Source organism: Myodes glareolus, chromosome 1 (assembly GCF_982192425.1).
Source record: "Myodes glareolus chromosome 1, mMyoGla1.1, whole genome shotgun sequence".
NCBI lineage: Eukaryota > Metazoa > Chordata > Mammalia > Rodentia > Cricetidae > Myodes > Myodes glareolus.
Genome location: NC_142026.1, coordinates 102,265,024 through 102,287,291, shown reverse-complemented (window position 1 = coordinate 102,287,291; position 22,268 = coordinate 102,265,024). Strand labels below are relative to the sequence as shown.

Below are 22,268 nucleotides of genomic sequence, written 5' to 3'. Positions count from 1 at the left end.
AGTTTTGGCATCTTTGATAAAGTGAGTTATCTTGTATAATCATTCTTACTCATTAACATTATAATACATTTTTTAAAGAATCTAGAGGTATATGACAGTCTAGTAGCTTTTGTGGCTACAGGAACACTAAACCAAAACAAAATGTACAAGCTAGTCTGGGCAAATTGCCATGACCCAAGAAGTGTGTTATTAACTCTTAAAGATTAGAGTGACCAAGAAATATCCTCAAGCAAAAGTTGTGGCAGTTATTATTCAAATTCTGGAATAATGCAATGGTTACATTTTGTATCTTTATAGTTATCTATAGTCTAATCCAGGCTTTCTATTGTTCCTTGACCATATAACACCACATTGATTCTGCATGTTCTAATTTTTCTAGGAAAGAGAGGTTCTAACATCTCATTATTGTATCATCTTTTTACATCATTCTTTGCCAACAATATAAGTCTCTGTATAGGGCATAGGCAACCTCAATTAATCTAACTTTGTCCTTGTATGTGCCATGTATTTGCCTGAGTGTATAGTGGGAGGAGGCTTGCAATCTGGTCAGTGGTTAACTCCTCTAGCCCTCTGAATCTTGTTGCTCTTTTTGAGCTACTTTGTTTTGAATATATTGTTCCTGGATAAGTACAGGGACAGCTCTTTCAAGAATATCTCATGGCCTCATAAAGAGACCTCTGATTTCTGTGTATGTCACAACCTCCAAGACATAAGGAAGACATTTAATTAGATAAGGATGTCTCCCTAAATGCAGGAGGGATAATATGTTAAAGACTATCCTGAGGAAGCTTAGAGTAGAATTCCTGGGAGAAGACATAAATAATTAATAAGAATTTTTCCATCAATCCAATATCTTTATGTTGTACAAATATTAAAAGTCTCCCAAATATGCAACAGGCAAAGATGAAAACCAAAGGTGTCATGGCAGCCATCATGCAATTGTGCTGTCTTTTTTGACTCCTGCCATTTCTATCAGTTATGGCTGTGTTTGTCTCCCATTCTTCTATAATTTTTCCACCTCCTCTTTCACATGGTTCCCTGAGTAATGAGAAGAGGGGCTTGATGAAGATCTCCCATTTAAATTGAGCGTGCCATGGTCTCTCACTCTCTGAACAGTGTCCAGTTGAAAGAGTGATGTTTGGGGACTGGTAAAATGACTTAGCAACTAAATGGTAGTTCCTGTTCTTGCAGAGGGCCAGAATTCAGTGTCCAGCACCATATCAGAAAGACATCTCACAAACACTTAGAACTCCATCTTCAAGAGGTCTGGCATATTCTAGAGCAATGGTTCTCATCCTGTGGGTGTAAACTCCTTTGTGAGTTGAACATCCCTTTCGCCGAGGTTGTTTAAGACCATTCTTCATATCATATATTTACATTAAAATCATAATAGTAGCAAAGTTATAATTATGAAGTAGCAAAATAATTTTATGCCTGGGGGTAACCACAACAGGAGGAGCTGTAGTAAAGGTCACAACACTAGAAAGGTTGAGAATCACTATGATAGAAGTACTGTATTCACATGGACACACACACATACACACACACAATTAAAATAATAAAAGTGAATGTTTTAAAAATATAGTTAAGTTTTATTCTAATCATTTTTTAATCCTGAGGGAAAGTACTGCTTCTGAGAATCTAAATATCTAAAATCTAAGTATCCAAAAACTAAGTATCTTAGTTTGTGGTATGTTATAACCTACAAACTGCTATGTATGTTTCTATAGATGAGGACCTTGAACCATTTTTTCTTTTGTGCAGAAATTTTTTACAAGTGTAAAAATTCTTAAAGGAAGAAGATCTTTGCTTTAATTTAGGTAGTTTGGCATCATTTTCAAAAGATACATACTATGTTGCTTCCAAACATCATGTCGCCACTTCATTTATAACTGTTAATCAGTTTGGTTAAGATTGTGGCCATTTCATCAGTATTTAAACAAACTTGTTTAAATAAACTTTAAAACAGGTCAATTCAAATTTTAGTTGCAATCTATAAAAATGGTACAAGCAGTTCTGCTTTGTTTTCTATTTTGTCCTTTTACATAATAGTGTTTCTCCTTGAAGTTCATAATTTATTTTCTATTAGAGAAAATTCAAATACTGACCTATCTTGCCCTCTTTGCATTAATTAGTTAAAATATGGTAGGAGAACTCTGAGTAAATAAAATAGTTATAGGTACTGAAATATTGCAATGAAAATTAAGATTGTTGCAGTATATTGTGTTAATGTTGTCGCTGATTTAAAATTACTTGCACACAATTCCATATATGCCTGTAAGTCAGAATATATAAAAGACTAAGTAATTTTCAAAATATGACTGAGTTACTGTTTATGTCTTTGAGTTGTAATTGAAGATTAATGTCTTTTTTTCAGTTTCATTGAAGTATAATTGGTAAAGACGAATTGTACATTTTAAGTCTTTGATGTATAATTGGTAAAGACAAGTTGTACATGTTGAGGTGTACAATGTGAAGTTTTAATATACATATGCATCAGAATATAATCATGATGACTAAGCTAATTAGCATATTAATTGGCTCAGTTAAGTGTTATACTAAGAAATTTACATTACAATCTGCTGTCTTAGAGAAGTTTGTTTGTGTGTGATGTGTTTTTGTGTGTACATGTGTATGTGTAGGGCATTGCAGGTGTGCACATATATATATTAATTCTTCAGATCCATTTCAGGTGTTTTCTTTCATAGCTCCCCATCTTGACTTTTGAGGCAGGGTCTTTTACTGACCCTGATGCTTTTTGTTTTGGAAAGACTAGTTATCAGCAAGCTCCAAAGAATCTTCTGTTTCCCCATCTCTAGGATTAGGATTACAGATATGTGCCATCACACCTGATCTTTTGTGTTGATTTAGAACATCCATTCCCAAATTTTCATGTTTCTTTTTCTCTAAACACTTGTTATTATTTCATAATGGCCATTCTGACCTATGATGTGATGTCTTGTAATGATTTTTATTTCATTTCCACAATAATCAATGAGATTGGCCCCATTTTTATGCTTCTATTTACCTTGTGCATATATTTTATAAATATCCTTAGTTGGGCTATTTTTTCCTCTCTAGGCATATGACTTATTTATTATTTTTATACATTAATCTACTATCTCTATGGTTTGCAAATGTTTTATATCATTTAAGGTGTCTTTTTAATCTCTGAATTGTTTGCTTTGTTGCTTAGAACATTCTGATGTGGTGTGTCCTGTTCTTTGATGGAATGTGTCCTGCACTTTGTCCCTCTGTTTTTGGAGCAGTTCAGTGCTGTCCCTTTACACCCATTTCCCAAATCAGAATGTTTGAGCTAGAAGCTGCATTTAGATTAGTGACCGGTAACTCTTAAAAATCTTTAGGTAGAGTGTTTTCCTTTGAACAACAAAAATCATATAGACTGAATTATTTTTCATTTTTGTTCTCTAGAAGATTCCAAAATCACACCAGCTTCAAAGAAAGGCAAAGGTGAGTTTGTATTCTTTTGTTCATTAACACATTTTCTCTCAAGGATGCAATGTTTTGGTTTTTATTGCTTGTTTGTTTTAGTTCAATCTCTTGATACAATTATTGATATTTCTAGACCACATTAATGTGGTTAAATTATTTTGTAATCAATTTGTATTTTTATGAACTATGCATCTCATGACATATAGGAAAAAATAACTGAATGTTATTTAAAAGTAATTATCAGGTGTATTTTTGACTAATTTGCAGAAACATCCTTAAAAGATTATCATATTTAAAGGTAACTTTATCAAGTAGGGAAAAGCTATTATTTCATCAAGTATTACTCTTAATTAAGAAAAAAGTTACTTATAGTAAAGCTGTCTCATAAAAGGAGAAAATAAGAAAGCAAGAAATGGAAGATAAGACCTGAAAAACTAACAAATAAGCACACACACACACACACACACACACCACAAAATCACACTGACAAAAAAAAAAAACTTTTCTATTAGCATTCATCCCCTATAACCTTTCTCACTATTTTTTTATGATTCTATATTAGAGTTCTTCAGAGACTATTACAACATGAATGTATCATTGCTTTAAGGGAATACATGCTTGGAATTCCTTCAAAATGTTTTTTTTTAATTTTGTCTTAATTTCCATATATCTATTATCAGCAGATATATTATATATATATATATATATATATAAACAATAGTTCTCTGGAATCCTCAACCTTTCCTTATTATTAATAAAATTTATACAATCTGTTTGATAACACTGTTATAAAGAAAAATGGAAATATAGAGAATATAGAGGCAATGTACTCATACACACACTTATATACAGATACAATATGCACATAATTAAAATAAATGTTTTAAAAATACAGTTAAGGCTTATTCTGATCATTTTTATTTATTCTGAAGGAAAAAAATCTTGTATCTGATAATAAGGGTCTTGGAATTAGCGGCATGAATATGTTGCAACATACAAGCTGTTATGTATGATTCTGTGGTTAGGGACCTTGTACTGTTTTGTATTCAAGCAGAAATTTTGTATTCATATACCTAAACAAAAAACAGTTATTTTATTTATTTATATATTCTGGCATCATTTTCAAAAGATACACACTATCTTATTCCAAACACCATGTCACCATTCATAGATTTTCCTTATTTATGCATGCTTGTCAGTTAAGATTATGGCCATTTCTTCAGTATTTAAATAAACAAAGCCAACATTCAAATAAACTTTAATACAGGCCAGTTCAAACTTTAATTGCTAACTACTTAAGTGGTGGAAGCAATTTTGTTTTGTTTCCATTTTGTTCTTTTATATAATAATGTTTCTCCTTGAAGCTCATAATTTAGATTCTATTAGAAAATATCAAATACTATCTTACCCCTTTTCCATTTACCAGTTGAAATATGGTATGAAAACTCTGAGTAAATAAAACAATTATAAGTACTAAAAGATTGCAAGGAAAATTAAGATTGCTCCAATACAGTATGTTAGTGTTGTCTATGATTTAAACATTCTTGCATGCAATTCCATTTGTACTTGCAAGTCAGAATATATAAAAGACAAAGTAATTTTCAAAATATAAGTGAGTTACTGTTTATATCTTTGAGATTCAGCTCAAATTTAATGTCTTTTTCTCTTGTTTCATTCAGATACAGTTGGTAAGACAAACTGTACATTTTAAGTTATGCAATCTGATGCTTTAATATACATATGCATTCAAATATAATTATTATGACTAATATAATCAGTATAGTAATTGGTATGAACTTTACAATCTGTTATCTTAGATAATTGTGCATATTGCCAATGGTGTGCATATACTTTGTGTGCACATGAGCAGGTAGAGGTTCTTTAAGTGCATGCACATGTATGTTGAAGCTATATGTTTATGAATGGTGTTTTCAAACACAGTTCTTCATATTGGCATTTCAGGCATGGTCTATTTCTGTCCCTGATGTTCACTGATTTAAGAATGTCAGCAAGTTCCAGAGAGTTCCCCCTGTTTCCTCATCCCCAGAGCTAGGGTTGTACATGTGCACCATTGCATGTTAAGTTTATTCTGAGCATCCAAACCCAAGACCCCATATCCACAAGCACTCTACCCACTGAAACGTCTCTCTAGGCATTGCCTTAGTAAATTACATGCATGTGATGAGCCAGATTTGTCCTGAACAGGTACCGCCAATTGGAGTTCCTGGCTATTATGTAACATATAGAATTTTCATGCATTTGAAAAACTCCAACATTTTTCTCTGGTGAACAGACCAATTTAATTTCCAACCAAGAAAGTGAAAACAAAAGCTTATTTTCCTCTAAATATTTGCTTTATTTGACATTATTTGTTAATGGTCAATTTGACACTCACTATCTTTTATTATTGTTATTTTATTTTAATAACAATTAGTTTTACAAATATATATCTGAATCATGCTTGTATATTTTTATGAATACATATTATATTTATTTATTTTATTCTCTCCCCTTCTCCCTCTTTGATCCCTCCTGTTCCCATCCCCACCTGGCCCCTGTCTTCCAAGAAAATCTCTTCTATTTCCCCTTCCCAGAGAGGTCTGAGTGCCCCCACTTGAGCACTTCTTGCTACTTACCCTCTCGGGGCGTGTGAACTGTAACATGGTCATTGATCACATTTTATGTATCTTTTGAACATGTGTATACCTTTTATGGATATTTTTAATTGGGCTATTTTATCTCTAGGCATACGGCTTACTTACATATTTTAATAGATTTATCTTCTATCAGCTACATTGTTTGCAAATATTTTATCTCATTTCATAAGTAGTCTTTTTATTCTCAATTATTTGCTTTGCTGCTTAGAAACATTTTGTTGTGCTATTTCCTGTACTTTAATGTGATGTGTCCTGTAGTTTGATGTGATGTGTGCAGTACTTTGATGAGATGCGTTTCCTGTACTTTGTCCCTCTGGCTTTGGTGCAGCCCAGTGCTGCCTCTCTACACCATTTCCCCATTCAAACTGCTTGATTTAGAAGCTGAGTGTAGATTACCAACCTGTAACTCATTAAAATCTTTAAGTAGAATGTTTTCCTTTGAACAACAACAACAAGAATTTTCAACTGTGATTTTCCTTTCATTTTTGTTCTCTAGAAGATTCCAAAGACATATCAGCTTCAAATAAAGACAAAGGTGAGTCTGCTATTTACAAGTAAAAATAATTTATTGTTCAATAAATATTATCATGTTAAATAACAAATTATCACTTCATTGATTGGAAATGAATTATTTCCTTAAGAATTACAAGTAATTGGGGCTGGAGAGATGGCTCAGAGGTTAAGAGCACTGATTGTTCTTCCAGAAGTCCTGAGTTCAACTCCCAGCAACCACATAGTGGCTCACAACCATCTATAATGAAATCTGGTGCCCTCTTCTGGCCTGCAGGCACACATACAGACAGAACACTGTAAACAAAACAAATAAATAAATAAAAAAAACTTAAAAAAAAGAATTACAAGTAATTAAGAAAAAAAAGGCCACCTATAACAAAAGCATTTTCATAAAGAGAAAAAAACCAAGGGAGGGAAGATAGGCTGTAGAAAAGACACACACATACACAAGCACACACACACACACACACACACACACACACACACACACATACACATGCAGTATATGTATTCAGAAAACCCTGTGCCTTTAAATGTCTACTTTAGATCAAACATTTCCAGAGGTCGCTATCTGGAAAGTGAGACTTGGAACTAGCTTTTTCAGTTTTTGTCATTGTTGCTTGAGAATGACTCCTACCTTCTGACTCCAGAACTGCTACACAGACCACACTTATAATTTATGCTGTGAATAGTAAAAATTGTCCAATAGTTTTTCTCACTATTAATAACATGCTCTGTAACCGGCACTAGTCTTTATTAAAAATGTGATAAATATTGCTTTAAAAATGAAACACACAGCAAGACAAGTGGATACCCATGTCTTGCAAAATAAATTTTGGATTTTAGCTTGTTTCAAAAAAAATGTATAAAATTGGTGAGAATGAAAATTGATTCAGCAATTCATGATAAAAGCATTGCTTTTAGAACTAAGAATAGACCTAACACATCTTCTGTCAATTCCACTACTGGACATATATTTAAAGGAAATAAGTCATTATCACAAAATGATACAGTACTTACATAATAATTGCAGTACTATTTACATAGTTATAGGACAAAAAAACCTAGATGCCTTTTTGTGAATGAAAAGTAAAGGAATTGTGGCTTATATACATATACGATTGGTTAATATTAGCCCAAACCAAAACCAGCCAACCAATTCACCAAACAACCATGAACTATTTTCTGCAGCAAAATGGATGGGCAAGAAAGTCATTGTGTTAAGTGAAATAAGACAAACACCATATACCATCACTGTTTTAAAAACTAGATCTCAATTGCATATAAGCATAGAATGGAGCAATTATAATAAACTGGAGACAGAAAGGAAGTAATGAATAAGTTAACTACATAATACCAAATCCCAGAAAGGAAGAATTTTGCTTTCCCATAGTGCACTGAAGTAGCTATTGGTTGAAATAGTCCATGTGATATTATAAACTGTCAAAAGAAAACCACAAACTTTCCTATACATAAGAATGATTGACCTCTAAAGAGACAGACTGATTTACAAAGATGCTACTTTACTATCTTATATCTGAGCATCAAAGATTGTATATCAAGAAATGAAGATAGACCAGTTTGTTCCCATTCATCAGCACCCCAGCCAACAGGGCCAGCCTTCCTGTTTGTACTGTTGCCAAAAGCATGTTTCTATACCTGTAAGCTAATTTTTAATAGGGAAAATCTGAATTGATTAAAAACTTCAAGTGTGTAAGAAGGATTCCTTTTCTGCCAATAAAATACTGTGCTCATGCTGGGCAGTTGTGGCACATACCTTTAATCCAGCTCTCAGGATATCGAGGTATGCAGATCTCTGTGAGTTTGTAGCAAGCCTGGTCTACAGAGCTAGTCCAACAGCCAGGGCTGTTACATATAGAAATCCTGTCTCATAAAATCAAAAAAAAAATTACTGTGCTCTGATGCGGGAGAATTTTCTGTGTTCTATCAATAATATTTTAATAAAACGCTGATTGGCCAGGCAGGCAGTATAGACGGGAAATCCAGACAGAAAGCAGAGGTGGAGCAAAGAGACTGGGAATATTCTGGGAAGCAGGAAGTTCCCTCCACCATTCCTGCCCAGACCACCAAAGAGGCAACATGTGAGCTGACAACTGAAAAACGTACCAAGCCATATGGCTAACATAGATCAGAATAATGGTTAATATGAGCTATAAGAGTTAACAAGAAGTCTGAGCTAATGGGCCAATCAGCTTTATTACTTAAAGAAATCTCTGTGTGATTTTCTTGGGGCTTGTTGACTGTGGGGTACCAGGTGGGACAGAAACCCCAACAAGCCAGACCCTCATGTTACAGTGCTCATGTATAGAAGACTCAAGTCAAGTGCACGCTATGATATATCTCTGCACGTATTAATACCTACCTTTTAAATTTTTCTCCTCTAGAAGTAACTGAAGATGTATCTTCCCAAAAGAAGCAAAAAAGTAAGTTTATAATTAAATTAGACAAATGGCAAGCTTCTCAATATCATGTAGAACTTAAACTTGGAGCCTACTACGAATAATATTAGGGAAAAAATATTTTTGACCTGAAGAATAACCTTAAAGTGAACCATTTATGCTCCAAAGAGAAACTTGTCATTTTTATGTCAGGAAAGAGGTACAGGGTTGGATAACTCCAAGTAATGATTTAAGTGGCATTTATCATGAACCATTCTGCATAATTCTGATCCTGGGCTTTCTAGCAAAATCTTGCTTAAATGTGAGTTCTTGTCTGCTGTATAACAGATCCATAAAAGTGAGGTGCTGAACTTTTCTAACTCAACTTTTTAAAAATGTAGAAATATACTTTCGCAATTCATTTGCTTAGAGATTCATTCCCAACATTCATAGTTCCTTTTGACATCCCTGAATACCTGGTAAGATTTTAACAGTCATTTTCTGGGATCCTTGATTGTACAATCCATTCAGCATTCACATGCAGTTCAAAAACTTGGAGCTCAAGAGTCCCAATTTCCCAGTGCTTCCAAATTAAACATTTGTATTCAGATGGTAAAGCAACAAATCACGGATATACACACACATACACAAACACACACACACACACAAACACACACACACCCCTTTCACCAGGAAGACAAGAACAAGCAGTTTTAAAATATGATCCAATATGATCATCACACATAATGTTTTAAAGAACTAAATATTTATCTGAGAAAATAATTCCTGTAGGGTTTGCATGGCTTCCTCCATTCCTTCTGCAGGTATTTGGTGCAGTGGTTTAACAATGGAGAGTTTCAGGTATCTATAATGCTGCAAGTGTTGCTGGTGATACTGTCATGACTGCAATACTTGAAAGAAGATCCCTGAAATGCTTAATAAAATCAGACTGTGATAAATGGAGGCATGCAAGCAGTCTTGATGAAATAATTTCAGATGCCATTTCGAAATTCATGAAAAAGCAATTATGATTCAAGTTGCAGTGCTCTCCAATTGATAAAGCATTGTCAATAATTTTCAACTAAATTGCATCTATGGTTGAAATTTCTAATTTCATAAATACACATTAGAAATTCAATAAGAAGGTTGTGCCCATATTAATTTCCTATTTATCTTGTCTGTATTAGAAACTGGGTGAACATGGGTGGAATATCTCTGTATTGTTTCTTACAATTGCATGTGAATCTAAAATTATTTCAACAAGGAAAGATGTGATTAAAAGTGTCCAGGCATAATTTCTACTACTAGCTCTCTAGATGCTGAATTATGATAATTGCCTTGAGTTCAAAACCATTCTGGGACACATACTAAGTAACCCAGAAGAGCCATTGTTACAAACCAAAATGTTTCTTGAAAGAGAAAGAAAAATAAAATATAATTAAAAATAAACACATTAACTATTGTCAAATACTTTTCAGTACAGAATTTTACTCGTGGAATTTATTATATCACAGCATTTTTCCCATTTTTATCTTAACATAGTAGTTTTACATCCTAGTCTTCATGAGCCTTTAATGCAGGTTCTAAACATTTTGGAGCTAGTGATATTTTTACTAAAAGCTTGTTTAGCATGAGTTAGATGCATATGCCAGGACAACACCTACACCTTCTGGGGTTCAAAAAGAATAGACCCGTCATGAATAGGTCCCTGAATTTTAGCTCCAATGCTGCCATTTCTTCCAATTCCATAAGTTTTTTCATTCATACAAATTTGGCCTTTTCTTCACTGGTCTTCTGCACAATGTCTAGAACTGTTGGCAAACACACACACACACACACACACACACACACACACACACACACACACACACACATATATATATATATATATATATATATATATATATATGGAAAGGCTAGAAAATAGTGAACCATCAGGAAGTTTATCTGTGATTATAGAAGTGCTCCCCCTCAGCACTGATGCCTACAGGGAGACCTGATTTAATGTTCAGCGCTCAGGTTCTGCATGCTGCTTCATGCAATGATTTACACTGCCGTCCTTAAAAACTTACCTTTTTCAGTTAGGTAGAGGTGAGGGATAGACATCTAGTGTATGGGTGTCAGAAGACACTGTATTAGGAGTTGAATCCTCCCTTCCATCATGGGGCTTGAGCTTCCTTAGTCAAGATTGACAGCAAGTCCCTTTACACTCTGAGTCATCTCACTGGTCCTGTGCTACATTTGTTTCACTTTTCTGTGTTCTATGCCCGAATTATCTGCACTAGGCTGTCTCAATAGAGCTCTTAGCTTCAAAATTAAGATAAATGGAACAATTCCTTATTTTACGACTTGAAGACTCTATGGGATATTATTTTACACACACACTATGTTGGTTCTTTTATTTTTTTTCAATATTCCCATCATGATTTCTATTATCTTGATTTTATGCATGAAGAGCCCAAGGTATGATTAAGTTTAGTTTTGTCTAGTAGTTATAAGGGCTCTCTAACTCTAGTCAGAGAGTAGTTAGTCTACTGTGCTGTACAGTCTCAATGTGCCTGCTCTGTTGCTGCCCAAATCCTACTTGTAACAAAAATTCCACTTCCTTCCTTAGATCCCATCAGTTTCTTTCAATGTGTCTACTTGGATGGATACAATGGCTACGGATTTCAGTTTCCTGTCACTCCTGCACAACGCCCTGGAGAGAACCCTGGCAAAACAAACTCTCCAGGAGAGAAGCAGCAAGGACAGTAGACACCCATGCATGACCCTGACAACTGCATTGACCGTGTGGAAGGAATCATTTCTTTAGTCCATGGTGGTGTAGGCAACTGAAACTATCCAGTGCTGAGATTTCTTTGTACACATTCTGCCTTTCTGCCTATTATAAAGAGATGGCATGGATAAAGGGGTTGACTAATAATTAAATGTGTTGGAGGGTCTAATACTCAAGAATATTCATGTGTGTCTATTGCTGTGGGAAGGGTACTTACATTTAGTGGGTTTTATGCTTTGTTGTACACTCATTATAGTTTATTTTGTACTGGTCTTTTAAATGTAATTGGCACACTTATGAAATGAAATTTCTGGCTTCAGATAGTTTTTAAATTGATAACACGCTTAAATGGTACAGGAACATACACAAAAGTTGCTCTTCTGCATCGTGTGAGTAAACTCAGTTTACTCAAATACCTATTTTTATCATTATATTCATGTCTGTTTCTAGTTCAGTTGTGGCAAGGTTCTACAATAGGTATGACTTACCCCAGAGTGTTGTAAGTCCCTTGTCATATTCTTAAAACATCAGACAGAGAGGACATGACAAAGAACATATGCTTGACAAATCTTATTTCTGAGGTTTGTCTTGAGCTACAATTAAGACATTTTCTCCTGTGGACATGTGGTTAAGCATGTATGGCAAATCGTTTGTTTAATATGTCAGTCAAGGAGATGTGAAATTTTCACATTTCTCCAGATTGTGCCCCAGTGTGAACATCACCTGGGTGAAGATTGAGATAAATCAATATTCATAGGTGACCAAGGCAAACAGAATGGGTTTCTCGATACATTCTTCTTGTAAAAATTTAATATTTTCTTTTTCAAATGAAAACAGTACAAATGCTGTTCAAGGTTTAAGTGAGACATTTTGGTCCTGATATGTTCATGAGATGTCTTACTTTCGTTTACTAATTGGACATTAATGCCAGTTTAATGAATGGCAATTTTTAACTTGCTCATCCATGCATTACCATAAATAACTTTTGAGAGTGTTCATCTCAGTGATGATACAAACATTCTGTTTTAATGAGCTTTTCTTTTCAGCTCTAAAAGAAATGTGTCTGTGATTTTTCATCACACTTCCAGTTGCAGCTGAACTTGTTAGAAATTAACTCAGGAGATGACTTGACTTACTATTTCTGGCACTATCATCAGTTTAGCACTGGCTGAGCAATTCAGTGAATGACCTAGTCATGTGACTGGTTTTCAAGCAATGTAACCAACTACAGTTCTTGAGATCTAAACTATAGGTCAGTTTATCAATCGTCAACTAAGGTGTGGATCTTCTACTCAGTATTAATGTTGGGATGTCAACGACTTTTGTAAGAAAGTTAGTTTTAAGCAGATGCTGACAGATTTTATTCACACCGCAACAAACTAACACTACAGTGAACTAGATTTATGGAACCATTTGGAGGGGAAAGGAGACCAAGAAATGTATCATTTCAGATCTGAGCGGATGGTACCATCTTGCAAAACCCCTTCATTCAGCAACTCATTTACGAGGACAGTGAATGAAGTGCTCTGCTTAGATGTGGATTTATCCATGCAATTTCCTGCATAAAAGAAGAGAGAGCAAATATTACAGTTGTTTTAAAATTCCTGTGATGGGGTGGATTCTCCACATTACTTTTTTTCAGTGACTATGTAATAAGGACTTACTCTTTCTACTCTGTGTCAGGTATTAAACTATGTAAAATAAATACAGCAATCGATTTTACTTAGTGCTGTTCTGGCACAGCAAATGGTATTGGAAAAATTATCAAATGGACTGAGTCTGTATCTCCATGTGTAAAGGAGAACCAACAAAACAAGCAGCACAGTGCTTCACAGATTTACTGTGGTGACAGATAAAGCGTCTTAATATGCTTGAAAATATTTTCTGAAATTACCTTTTGGAGATTACTAATTTTATCTCCATGGAGTTTTAAATATCATCAGTTATTTCTTTATGAAATAAATTGATTTAAAAAACAAGATGTTATTGTAAATGTAGATTTAGATAAACTAATTATTGAGTAATTAACATTGACAATTGTTTAAAGTTTGTCTAAACTTTCATTGATGATTATAATTTGAAGGTATCTTCTCAACTATCATCTGTTTGTATCTTTACATCAATAAAGTATTTCTAGACCTTTTGAGTTTATGGATTTTATCTCTAAAATAAAAAACAAATAGTTAATTCTCCATTTAAATGTTTCTTCATGATTTATATTTGTGGTGAGAATGTGTAAGTGATTGCTTAAATTTTTGGATTTATCTAGTTGGTGTGAGCTTTCCTTGCTCCCATCTTTCACTCCATTTTGATGTTTGAAATTACACAGAAAATAAGAACACATCTTTTAACCCATGTTTTCTTATTTCTCTACAGTTATGTATATTCTGTTAACCTTAATTCAAATGTAATGAAAGTAATTTGTGTGTTTTCCTGATGAAAAGGACATTCTGTGGACCCATTCTGACATATTCTTGCCTAACTCTTAGGGGAAATATTTCAAAGCTGTTAAAGCATATTTAAGAACTCTGCCTATTTCCCTGAGTAATCTTGCTAAATGAAAAGGCAATAATAATAACAAACATTGCTGGTAGAAAATTAAAAATCCACATAGCATAGCTGACATCTTCAGAAAATGAAAATACTCCAAGAGACACACAAAAAAACATTTTTAAATCACTTTTTCCAAACAGATCAATGTGAGAAGTGTGTTCAGTCACTTATCAGGTCTAATTTCAGTTTCACTAATGGTGAATGGGATTAAAGAAAAGTCCAAACTTCATAATCATACAATCATTACTTTGGAGGAGAAGACACCTGTGGATATGCCAGTAGTTACTGGTAATTTCAAAGCTAGGCCTTGAACCTTCCCTAACTTTCAGAAGTTCTTGGCTAATTCTTAGGGTACTCTTTAAAATTTTTATTATTTGAAAAGTATATTTTCATTATTTGTGTGCCTATGTGAAGTAGTGTGACTGTGAGTAAACATACTGCAGAGATCAGAAGAGGATTTTAGGTTTCCTAACGTTGAAGCTACAGGATGTTGTGCCACCTATTTGAATGCTGGGCCCCAAACTCTGGTCTCCTGGAAAAGCACTAAGTACAATTAACTGCTAAGCCATCTTTCTGGGCCATTGGTGGTTCATAACTGTAGGTACATGCTTCTTTCCTGCAGCTGCTCCCAAATACTCACACAGAGGTTTAACATTACTTATAAATGCTCAGCTGGTAGCTCAGGCTTATTCCTAGCTATCCCTTTTGAGTTTAATAATTTTATCTCTAAAATAAAAAACACAATGAGCTAATTCTAATTTAAATAGAACTAATTTAAGTCTTATAACTTAAATTAACCCATTTCTATTAACCTACATTCTGCCATGTGGCTTGTGACTTTACTCATCCTTCAGTATGTTCTGTTCCATCTGTGGCTCCTGGCATCTCCTCTCACTCCAAACTTCTTTTGTCCAGCAGTCTCAGTTTGGCTTTCCCGCCTAACCTTTTTCTCTTGAGCTATTAGACAGTCAGCTTGTTTATTAAACCTATCACAGAGACAAATCTTTACAGTGTACAAAGTGACTATTCTAGAGCACAAATTACTATTGACTGATTTTTCTAACACCCTCCAAATTTATATTAAGAATATAATCTGTATTGTAATTTTCTATGGAAAGACTTACTTTCTTCTACTCACAAGCTGAGGAATGTTTGTCATATTCATTTGTCATCATCATACAAAGAGTGGATCTTAGAGAGGTTAAGGAAACCAGACAATCGTGACACAGTTTTAATTCAGGCACTCGGGAGGTAGATTCAGGCAAATATCTGAGTTTGAAGCAAGACTACTTAGCAAGTTCCAGGATAGCTAAGGATACACAGAAAAACTCTGTCTCAAAATACACACACACACACACACACACACACACACACACACACACACACACACACACGGTAAGTGTTCAACTGTCTCACCCTATCAGAAAGTCTGCCAAGCTACAGCTACTCTCCTGGAGCTACCCAAGACCATGCAAACAGGGTATTTAATCCACCATTTTGATTGCAGCCATTTGATTTTGTTTTCCAGTCTCCTATCACCATCTCATCTCTGGGGACCAGAAAGGTCACCTTGGAATGTTTTGCCTAATAAACGTGGTCTTTTACTTTTAATTTGTCTTGATTTGGATTACTGCATCAGTGGAGAGACTTAATACTGGGGTATGGAAACCTTTCATCTTAGTACATTGTTCAGGAAGAGTTAAGCTTTCCTTATGGACTCGTGCCACCCGGGACTCCACTCTTTTCTTTAGGCCCCTCTTCCTCCAGACTGGATAAACTTTTGGCTCAGTAAGTAACCCATTCCAAGTCACTGTCTATAGAGGTCCAGGATCTCTTCTGAGCCTACTCTTGAGATACCCTATAAGGACGTGGCCATACCAGGGCAAGATAAACCTGTTTGCAGAGCAAAGATTGTCTTTGCTCCATGAAACCTTTTGTACAAGAGAGTTCTGCACAAAGGCACATCCCACACCTTCCCTGAACCCGAGCCTATAGCAGTGGACACATTGATTTAGACTTTGGGTTTCAACACAGGCTTGTGAAGCTGGCAGCTGCAGGTTTAAGTCCAATCCCCATACACCCTTTGGGTGTCTTTTACAAAATCTATTCAAATTAGAGCTTTCAAATACCTGATTCCCATATACCGTAAGGCCTGTCTTCAATATACTCTTGAGAACCAGTCAAGATGACCACCAGAAGAAACTCTTGACTTTACTATCTTCTGTGAAAATTTCTGCTGGCATGTGGACAAATGGTCTGAACTCCCCTACATTCATAAATTTTAGGTTCTGCACTCCCATCCTTCCTTCTGTAGCCAGTGCCTCATGACCCAGATCTTTTTGGTAGGGTAGCAGTACCTCCAGACTCCCATTTATCTGGGGACTGGGACCTTGAGCATTCTGTTCTGACCACATCCTAAAAGTCACTGACTCCTCCTCCGTCCCCCCAAACCCTCCCACTTTTCCCCTTCTACATTACCACATGCTCCTTTCAATGGCCAATTGTCTTGCCTTAATCCACCTTTCTCCTTCTTTCCCTTCCAGGACAAAGGCTGAGGGCCAGCTTCCTCCTCCTTATCCATCTTGCTCTCTCACCCTCCCTCTGCTGTTTCTTCTTCTTTCTCTCTCTCTCTTTCATGTAGTAAGGAGGCCGCTAGTTAGTTCCTAGCCACTTAGCCCCAAAATAATCACACAGAAACTGTTATTTAAATCACTGCTCTAGCTTCTTATTGGCTAACTCTTACATCTTAATTTAACCATCTTCATTAATCTGTGCATCACCACAAGGTCTACCAGCCAAGTTTCAGCTCATCTGTCACCAGTGGTGGCTCCATGGCTTCTCCCTGACTCTGCCCCCTTTTTTCCCAGCATTCAGTTTAGTTTTCCATGCCTAGCTCTGTTCCCTTATAGCTCTGCTATAGGCCCAATGATATTCACAGCATACAAATGGGAATCACACATCACTTTCACATAGTTAAATGTCAACCACCGGTGTATGTTATTGTAAATATTAATACAATTGATATAGAAGCTATACTCTATATGCAATGTTTTCTATAAAAGGGAGACATACTGAGTCTCTGCAATCTTAAGAAATGAGAATGCAACTCATAAACATATCATTTTCATCTTAAGATGCTTATATTTCAAAAAAAATATTCTGAGTACATTCTCTGGTTTAAAATCAAAATGATTTTAGAAGAGAAGATTAAACATTCTGTCATCCCATTCTTACTGCCTTCATCCCCATTCAGACCTTTAAATCCTTAAATCCTAGAGCTAGTCATGATTATAGTCATGTTTCTGTTTCACACAATTACACAGAAAACAAATCTATTTTTACTTTTTCCTTACTAAAATATCCCATATAACAAACATTATTTACTTCTTTTTTCTGAACAATGTGGACTTAATTGTGTATCTATACCAGTATCTGTAAAGAATGATTGTTAATTAAAGGAAAAAGGCACAGATTGCTCTCCTGCCCATAGTACCATACAAGCATTTCAATACAAAACTACACACATCTAAGAAATCACAGCCAAGGTCAAATACAGCATGTTAATAGCATGCCCAAAGCTTCATTCATATTCCAGTCTCTACTCCTTAGCAAACATCACAGACTCTATTATCATAGAATTTACTGTTTTGACTTGCATGTGAATAAAATTTTGTAGTTTCTTTGCCAAGTTTCTTGTCTAAACATTACAAATGGGAGACACATCTATTTTCGTGCAAATATAAGCAATTTATTTCTCTCAATTATCTCAAATACTAAAAGAATTTTTTATGTTCCCTATTGTGTGGGAATTAGGTTGTTTCTAAATGTGTCTATTAAAATAGCATTCTAAAATACATGTCAGTGTATTTACTGTGTAAAAGTAAATAGACATTATATACATGAATGGAATTGTTGCATCTTTAAGTATGACACTTGTCTTTTGTACACACTGCTAAACATTTTCTAACTAGCTGTTCCTAATGAAAATTCATTGGCATAGTTTAAAGGTCCCATTTCTTCCAAACCTTTGCAAGTTAGTAAGTTAGCCTCTTACTTGACCAACATTAATGAGAGTATGAAGATAAACATGATTATCTTTAAAAATAACCTGGTGATTAGAGATGTAGAAAATTAGCTGCCTTCTGTATTGATCATTTGAATTCCACCTTTTATGTACAGCCTAAGAATTTTTAAGTGTTGTTAGTTAGATTTTTGTCATTTTTCAAAATATTAGATTCCCTGCTCTACTATAAATCCTTAATTAGTCGTAATATCACAAACACATATTCTTATTCTATTTTTAATTGTTTTTAATGTTTTAAACTAAAAATAATCCATTAATATTTCCTTTTAAAAACAGTGCTTTAAACCTAAAATTAATATATGCTTTAGCTATTCTACCAAGGACATCCATCCAGCCACAAAACTTTTAGCCTACAGTCTATCCTGCCTTCAAGATCGGCTAGAGCAATGGAGACACAGAACTTGTGAGAATGGCCAACCAATGACCAGTTGAATTGGAGGCCCATACCTTGCAAGGAAGCCCATGACCAAAACTGTATAGATGATCAGGAACAGGAGACCAATGATAGAAAAAAGTAATAAAATGATTCCTCATATTCTTATAGACTCATAGTTAGGTACCTAGTCTAAATGACATCAGAGAGGCTTTCACCAGCAAGTGATGGAAGCAGATGCAAAGACCCACATTTAAACATTGATGGAGATAGAGCCCAAATTTGAGATCTTTATTGAGTCCCTCCTCTTGGAGCTTGAGGAACCCTGAAGAAGAGATGGAAGAGTAGGGCAGTGGTGGCACATATATGTATACATATACATACACACATATATGTTATATATGTATGTATGTATATGTATATATGTGTGAAAATGTGACAATGCATTGAAACAGAGGGAGGAAAGCTTGAGAGGATTTACAAAAATGAAAAGGGAAGGGGAAATGATCTAGTTACAAACTTTAAAATTAAGAGGAGAATTTTTAAAAATCAGAGTAAAATCTATCAATAAATCAACCAATTAATCAAAGTAGATATTTTAATAATGAAAAAATAAACTGACATTTACAAATAACAGAATTCAACATCTCATCATTACCAACTTCATGAGAAGCTTTTATAAAAGTAGCACACTTTACTGTACACGTAAAATGACCATTTAAATAACTTTTCTCAATAGTCATGTAGTTTTGTAACTAAGAGTAGCATATTTGCTTCACTTCAAATAAAGTTTCAAAATTGATGAGTAAATCATCAATTTTTTAGACGGAATAAAGAATAAATCGTAATGTGTAGCTCTCAACTGCAAAAATATAAGATAATTAATTATGCAACAATTTTAATAATTCAAATTTAATACCCAAAGTAACCTGAAATTATACCTAAATCTTGATCTTGTTGTGATATATATGCATATATAATATATATTTATACCTTACAATATATAGCATATATTATAAAGAAATGGAAAGCCCATGGTTCACACCATTAACTCCCTCAGTAATACAGTTATACTTAGATGTAAAAAGTCTTAAGTCATTAGTTCAACAGAATCTTTCCCTAATCTAATAAATAAGCTCTTTTCACTTTTTCTCTCTTCCATCACCACTTATAACAACTTTTCAAATGGAAGAAAATGCATCATATGCCTGTCTTACCTAGACAGTGGAGAAATGCCCACAACTGCCCTACAGAAAATGCTTTAAAACTTTAGTGCAGACCAGTTACACTTCTCCTGGTAACATCCTCCTGCCATATATTCCTTACATGTTGTTAACTCGTTAACTATAAAGAATTAGTTGCTGTTATGGAAACAGTGATACTTATATATCTTCTTTGTTAATTTCTTACTGGAATAATTGCTTATTAGTAGAACACAAGGATAAGACTGAATGAAAGTTCATCACTATCCCATGGTTATTTGTAACATTTTCAGTGAGTGGTTTGGAAACTCTCTACATTTTGTGTGGCAATGAACAAAAATAATGAGGAAGAGGAAATAATAATGTTTTCCATTATCTACTATGGAAATCATAACCTTTGAGTAGTTATATTTTCTGTAATTTAATTTTAGTGGGGCTATCTTTACTCAGAAAATAGGCAGTTTCTTGAAATGCAGAGTATAATTTTAATAGCGCTGTTTTACTTTGTGCTTACCAGGCTTTTTTTGAGCTCTATCAATAGATGAGTTGAGCAAGATACAGAGAACGAAAATAATAATGTCAGTCTATTTCCATGGATTAACTGCTGTGATATATCCTAAACCCACTACTAAAGTAGATGGATAAGTTCCTAGCTGGCAGTTAATGAGGATATAGCTTCAGGTATTGAGGCAAGAATGAAAAAGTTTGGTTTTCCTTCAGAAACAACTTGTCCCACTTACACCTAAAAGTTAATTTAAGCATAAAATTTAAGTTTATTTTATGCTTAATTTATTTTTAAATACTATTCATGAAAAATTAGTCTGTAATGTAAACACTCCTAAATGCCTAAAGAAAAAAATCTGCCCAAAATGAATAATAATAAAATATTTTTAGGTTAAATGGACATTCCTGTAATTTGGTTAACGGAATGACCAGATCAGAAAAAGCTTATCAACTTATCTAAATCACAAGTTCTTATTTTGGTTTGTTTTCTTGCTTTTTGTTTTATTTCTTTTCTTAATTGAGGCAAGGCATCCCAGTAGCTCAAGATGACCTGAAACTAAGCATGTAGACCAAGCTTGTTTCAATCCTAGGTTAGTTTTCCAGTCTCAGTCTCTTGAGTGTTGGGATAACAGGTATAAGTTCCTATTTCTAGGTCCAAAACACAAATGATGAGAACCTTGATATTAATAAACCTGTATATCTGTGCAGTAATTAAGATGTTTGTGCTGGGAAAGGGAAAATCATTTTTTTTTTCAGTGAAGTGGTACTAGGCTTAGCAACTACATTCCAGAGCAAGCCCAATGCTCAAGAGTAGGCAGTCAATACCACCTGGACTCCATGGATTGTGTCTGTTCATTTGCTTGCTTGTTTTTAAGAAAAAGGAAAACCATGATGTTAGGTGAGTAAAGAGTTATGGGAGGAGTTGAGAGGGTCTGAAATGGGAGGAAATATAAAGATAGATTTCTGAAAAACTGGTGCACTTAAGATTACTCAGTGTCTATTTGTCCTGACAAATTTCATTGTGATCAAGTTTACTTTAATATTTTCATAGTTTCTGTATCTTTCTTTTCACTAGATTTATGTTCCTTATATTTTTATTTTCTGTTCCTTTAAACCTAGGTGTACCTTTATATTTGAAAACGATCCTTTTTGGAATGCATGCAACCGCCTCTTGTCTTATTATCTAGAATGACATTCTTTGCATTTTAAGAGGTAATGTTAGACGATTTACAATAGATAATATTGATATGTTTGGAAATAAAACTAACATTTTGCTTACTCTAGTCATTCTTTACCTCTCTTTCTTCTTTTCTGCTTGCTATTACAGATATTGACTATTAATCATGATTAGTTATTTTCACTCTTACCTTCTTTTGTTATTTTAGAAGTCATTTTTGTTTCTCTTTGTATTATCATAAAGAGTTTTCATTGGCCACATTTTACCCTCAAAGAATACTTCTAGCTTTCAGTAAAACATACTTTAGAATGCTGCACTCAAAATGCTACCTTCTCAAGTTTTATACCTTGATTTTTCAATTGTTTGCACCATAACCTACAAACTTTGGAATATTTATTTCTTGGAATAACTAATTTTCAGAGTTTTAAGCAAGGAAAAAAACCCTGTTATATATTTATCCTGCTTATCTTTACGGCATTTTATTCTTTTTTCAAAGTTAAACTTTTTGAAATACCTTTTAAGTTTTCATTTTGCATATTTAATATGCTGTCTTGAATAGTCAGAATATTAATTCTCT

General features: G+C 34.2%; 1 protein-coding gene across 16 annotated transcripts in view; it reads left to right on the top strand.

Moving 5' to 3' along the window:
• The window catches only part of Trdn (triadin), a 369,239-nt gene extending 355,298 nt beyond the window's left edge, over positions 1–13,941 (top strand). For 12 of the 16 annotated variants that reach the window (XM_087911136.1, XM_087911148.1, XM_085689947.2 and 9 more), the window contains 4 exons: positions 3,433–3,471; positions 6,607–6,645; positions 9,029–9,067; positions 11,637–13,941. In XM_087911136.1, the coding sequence (XP_087767262.1) occupies positions 3,433–3,471; positions 6,607–6,645; positions 9,029–9,067; positions 11,637–11,776 (257 nt within the window). In that variant the 3' untranslated portion in view covers positions 11,777–13,941. The remainder of the gene's footprint in view (positions 1–3,432; positions 3,472–6,606; positions 6,646–9,028; positions 9,068–11,636) is intronic. The other 4 variants (XM_087911137.1, XM_085689949.2, XM_087911139.1 and 1 more) reach the window with 1 other exon arrangement.
• The last annotated feature ends 8,327 nt before the right edge of the window (positions 13,942–22,268 follow it).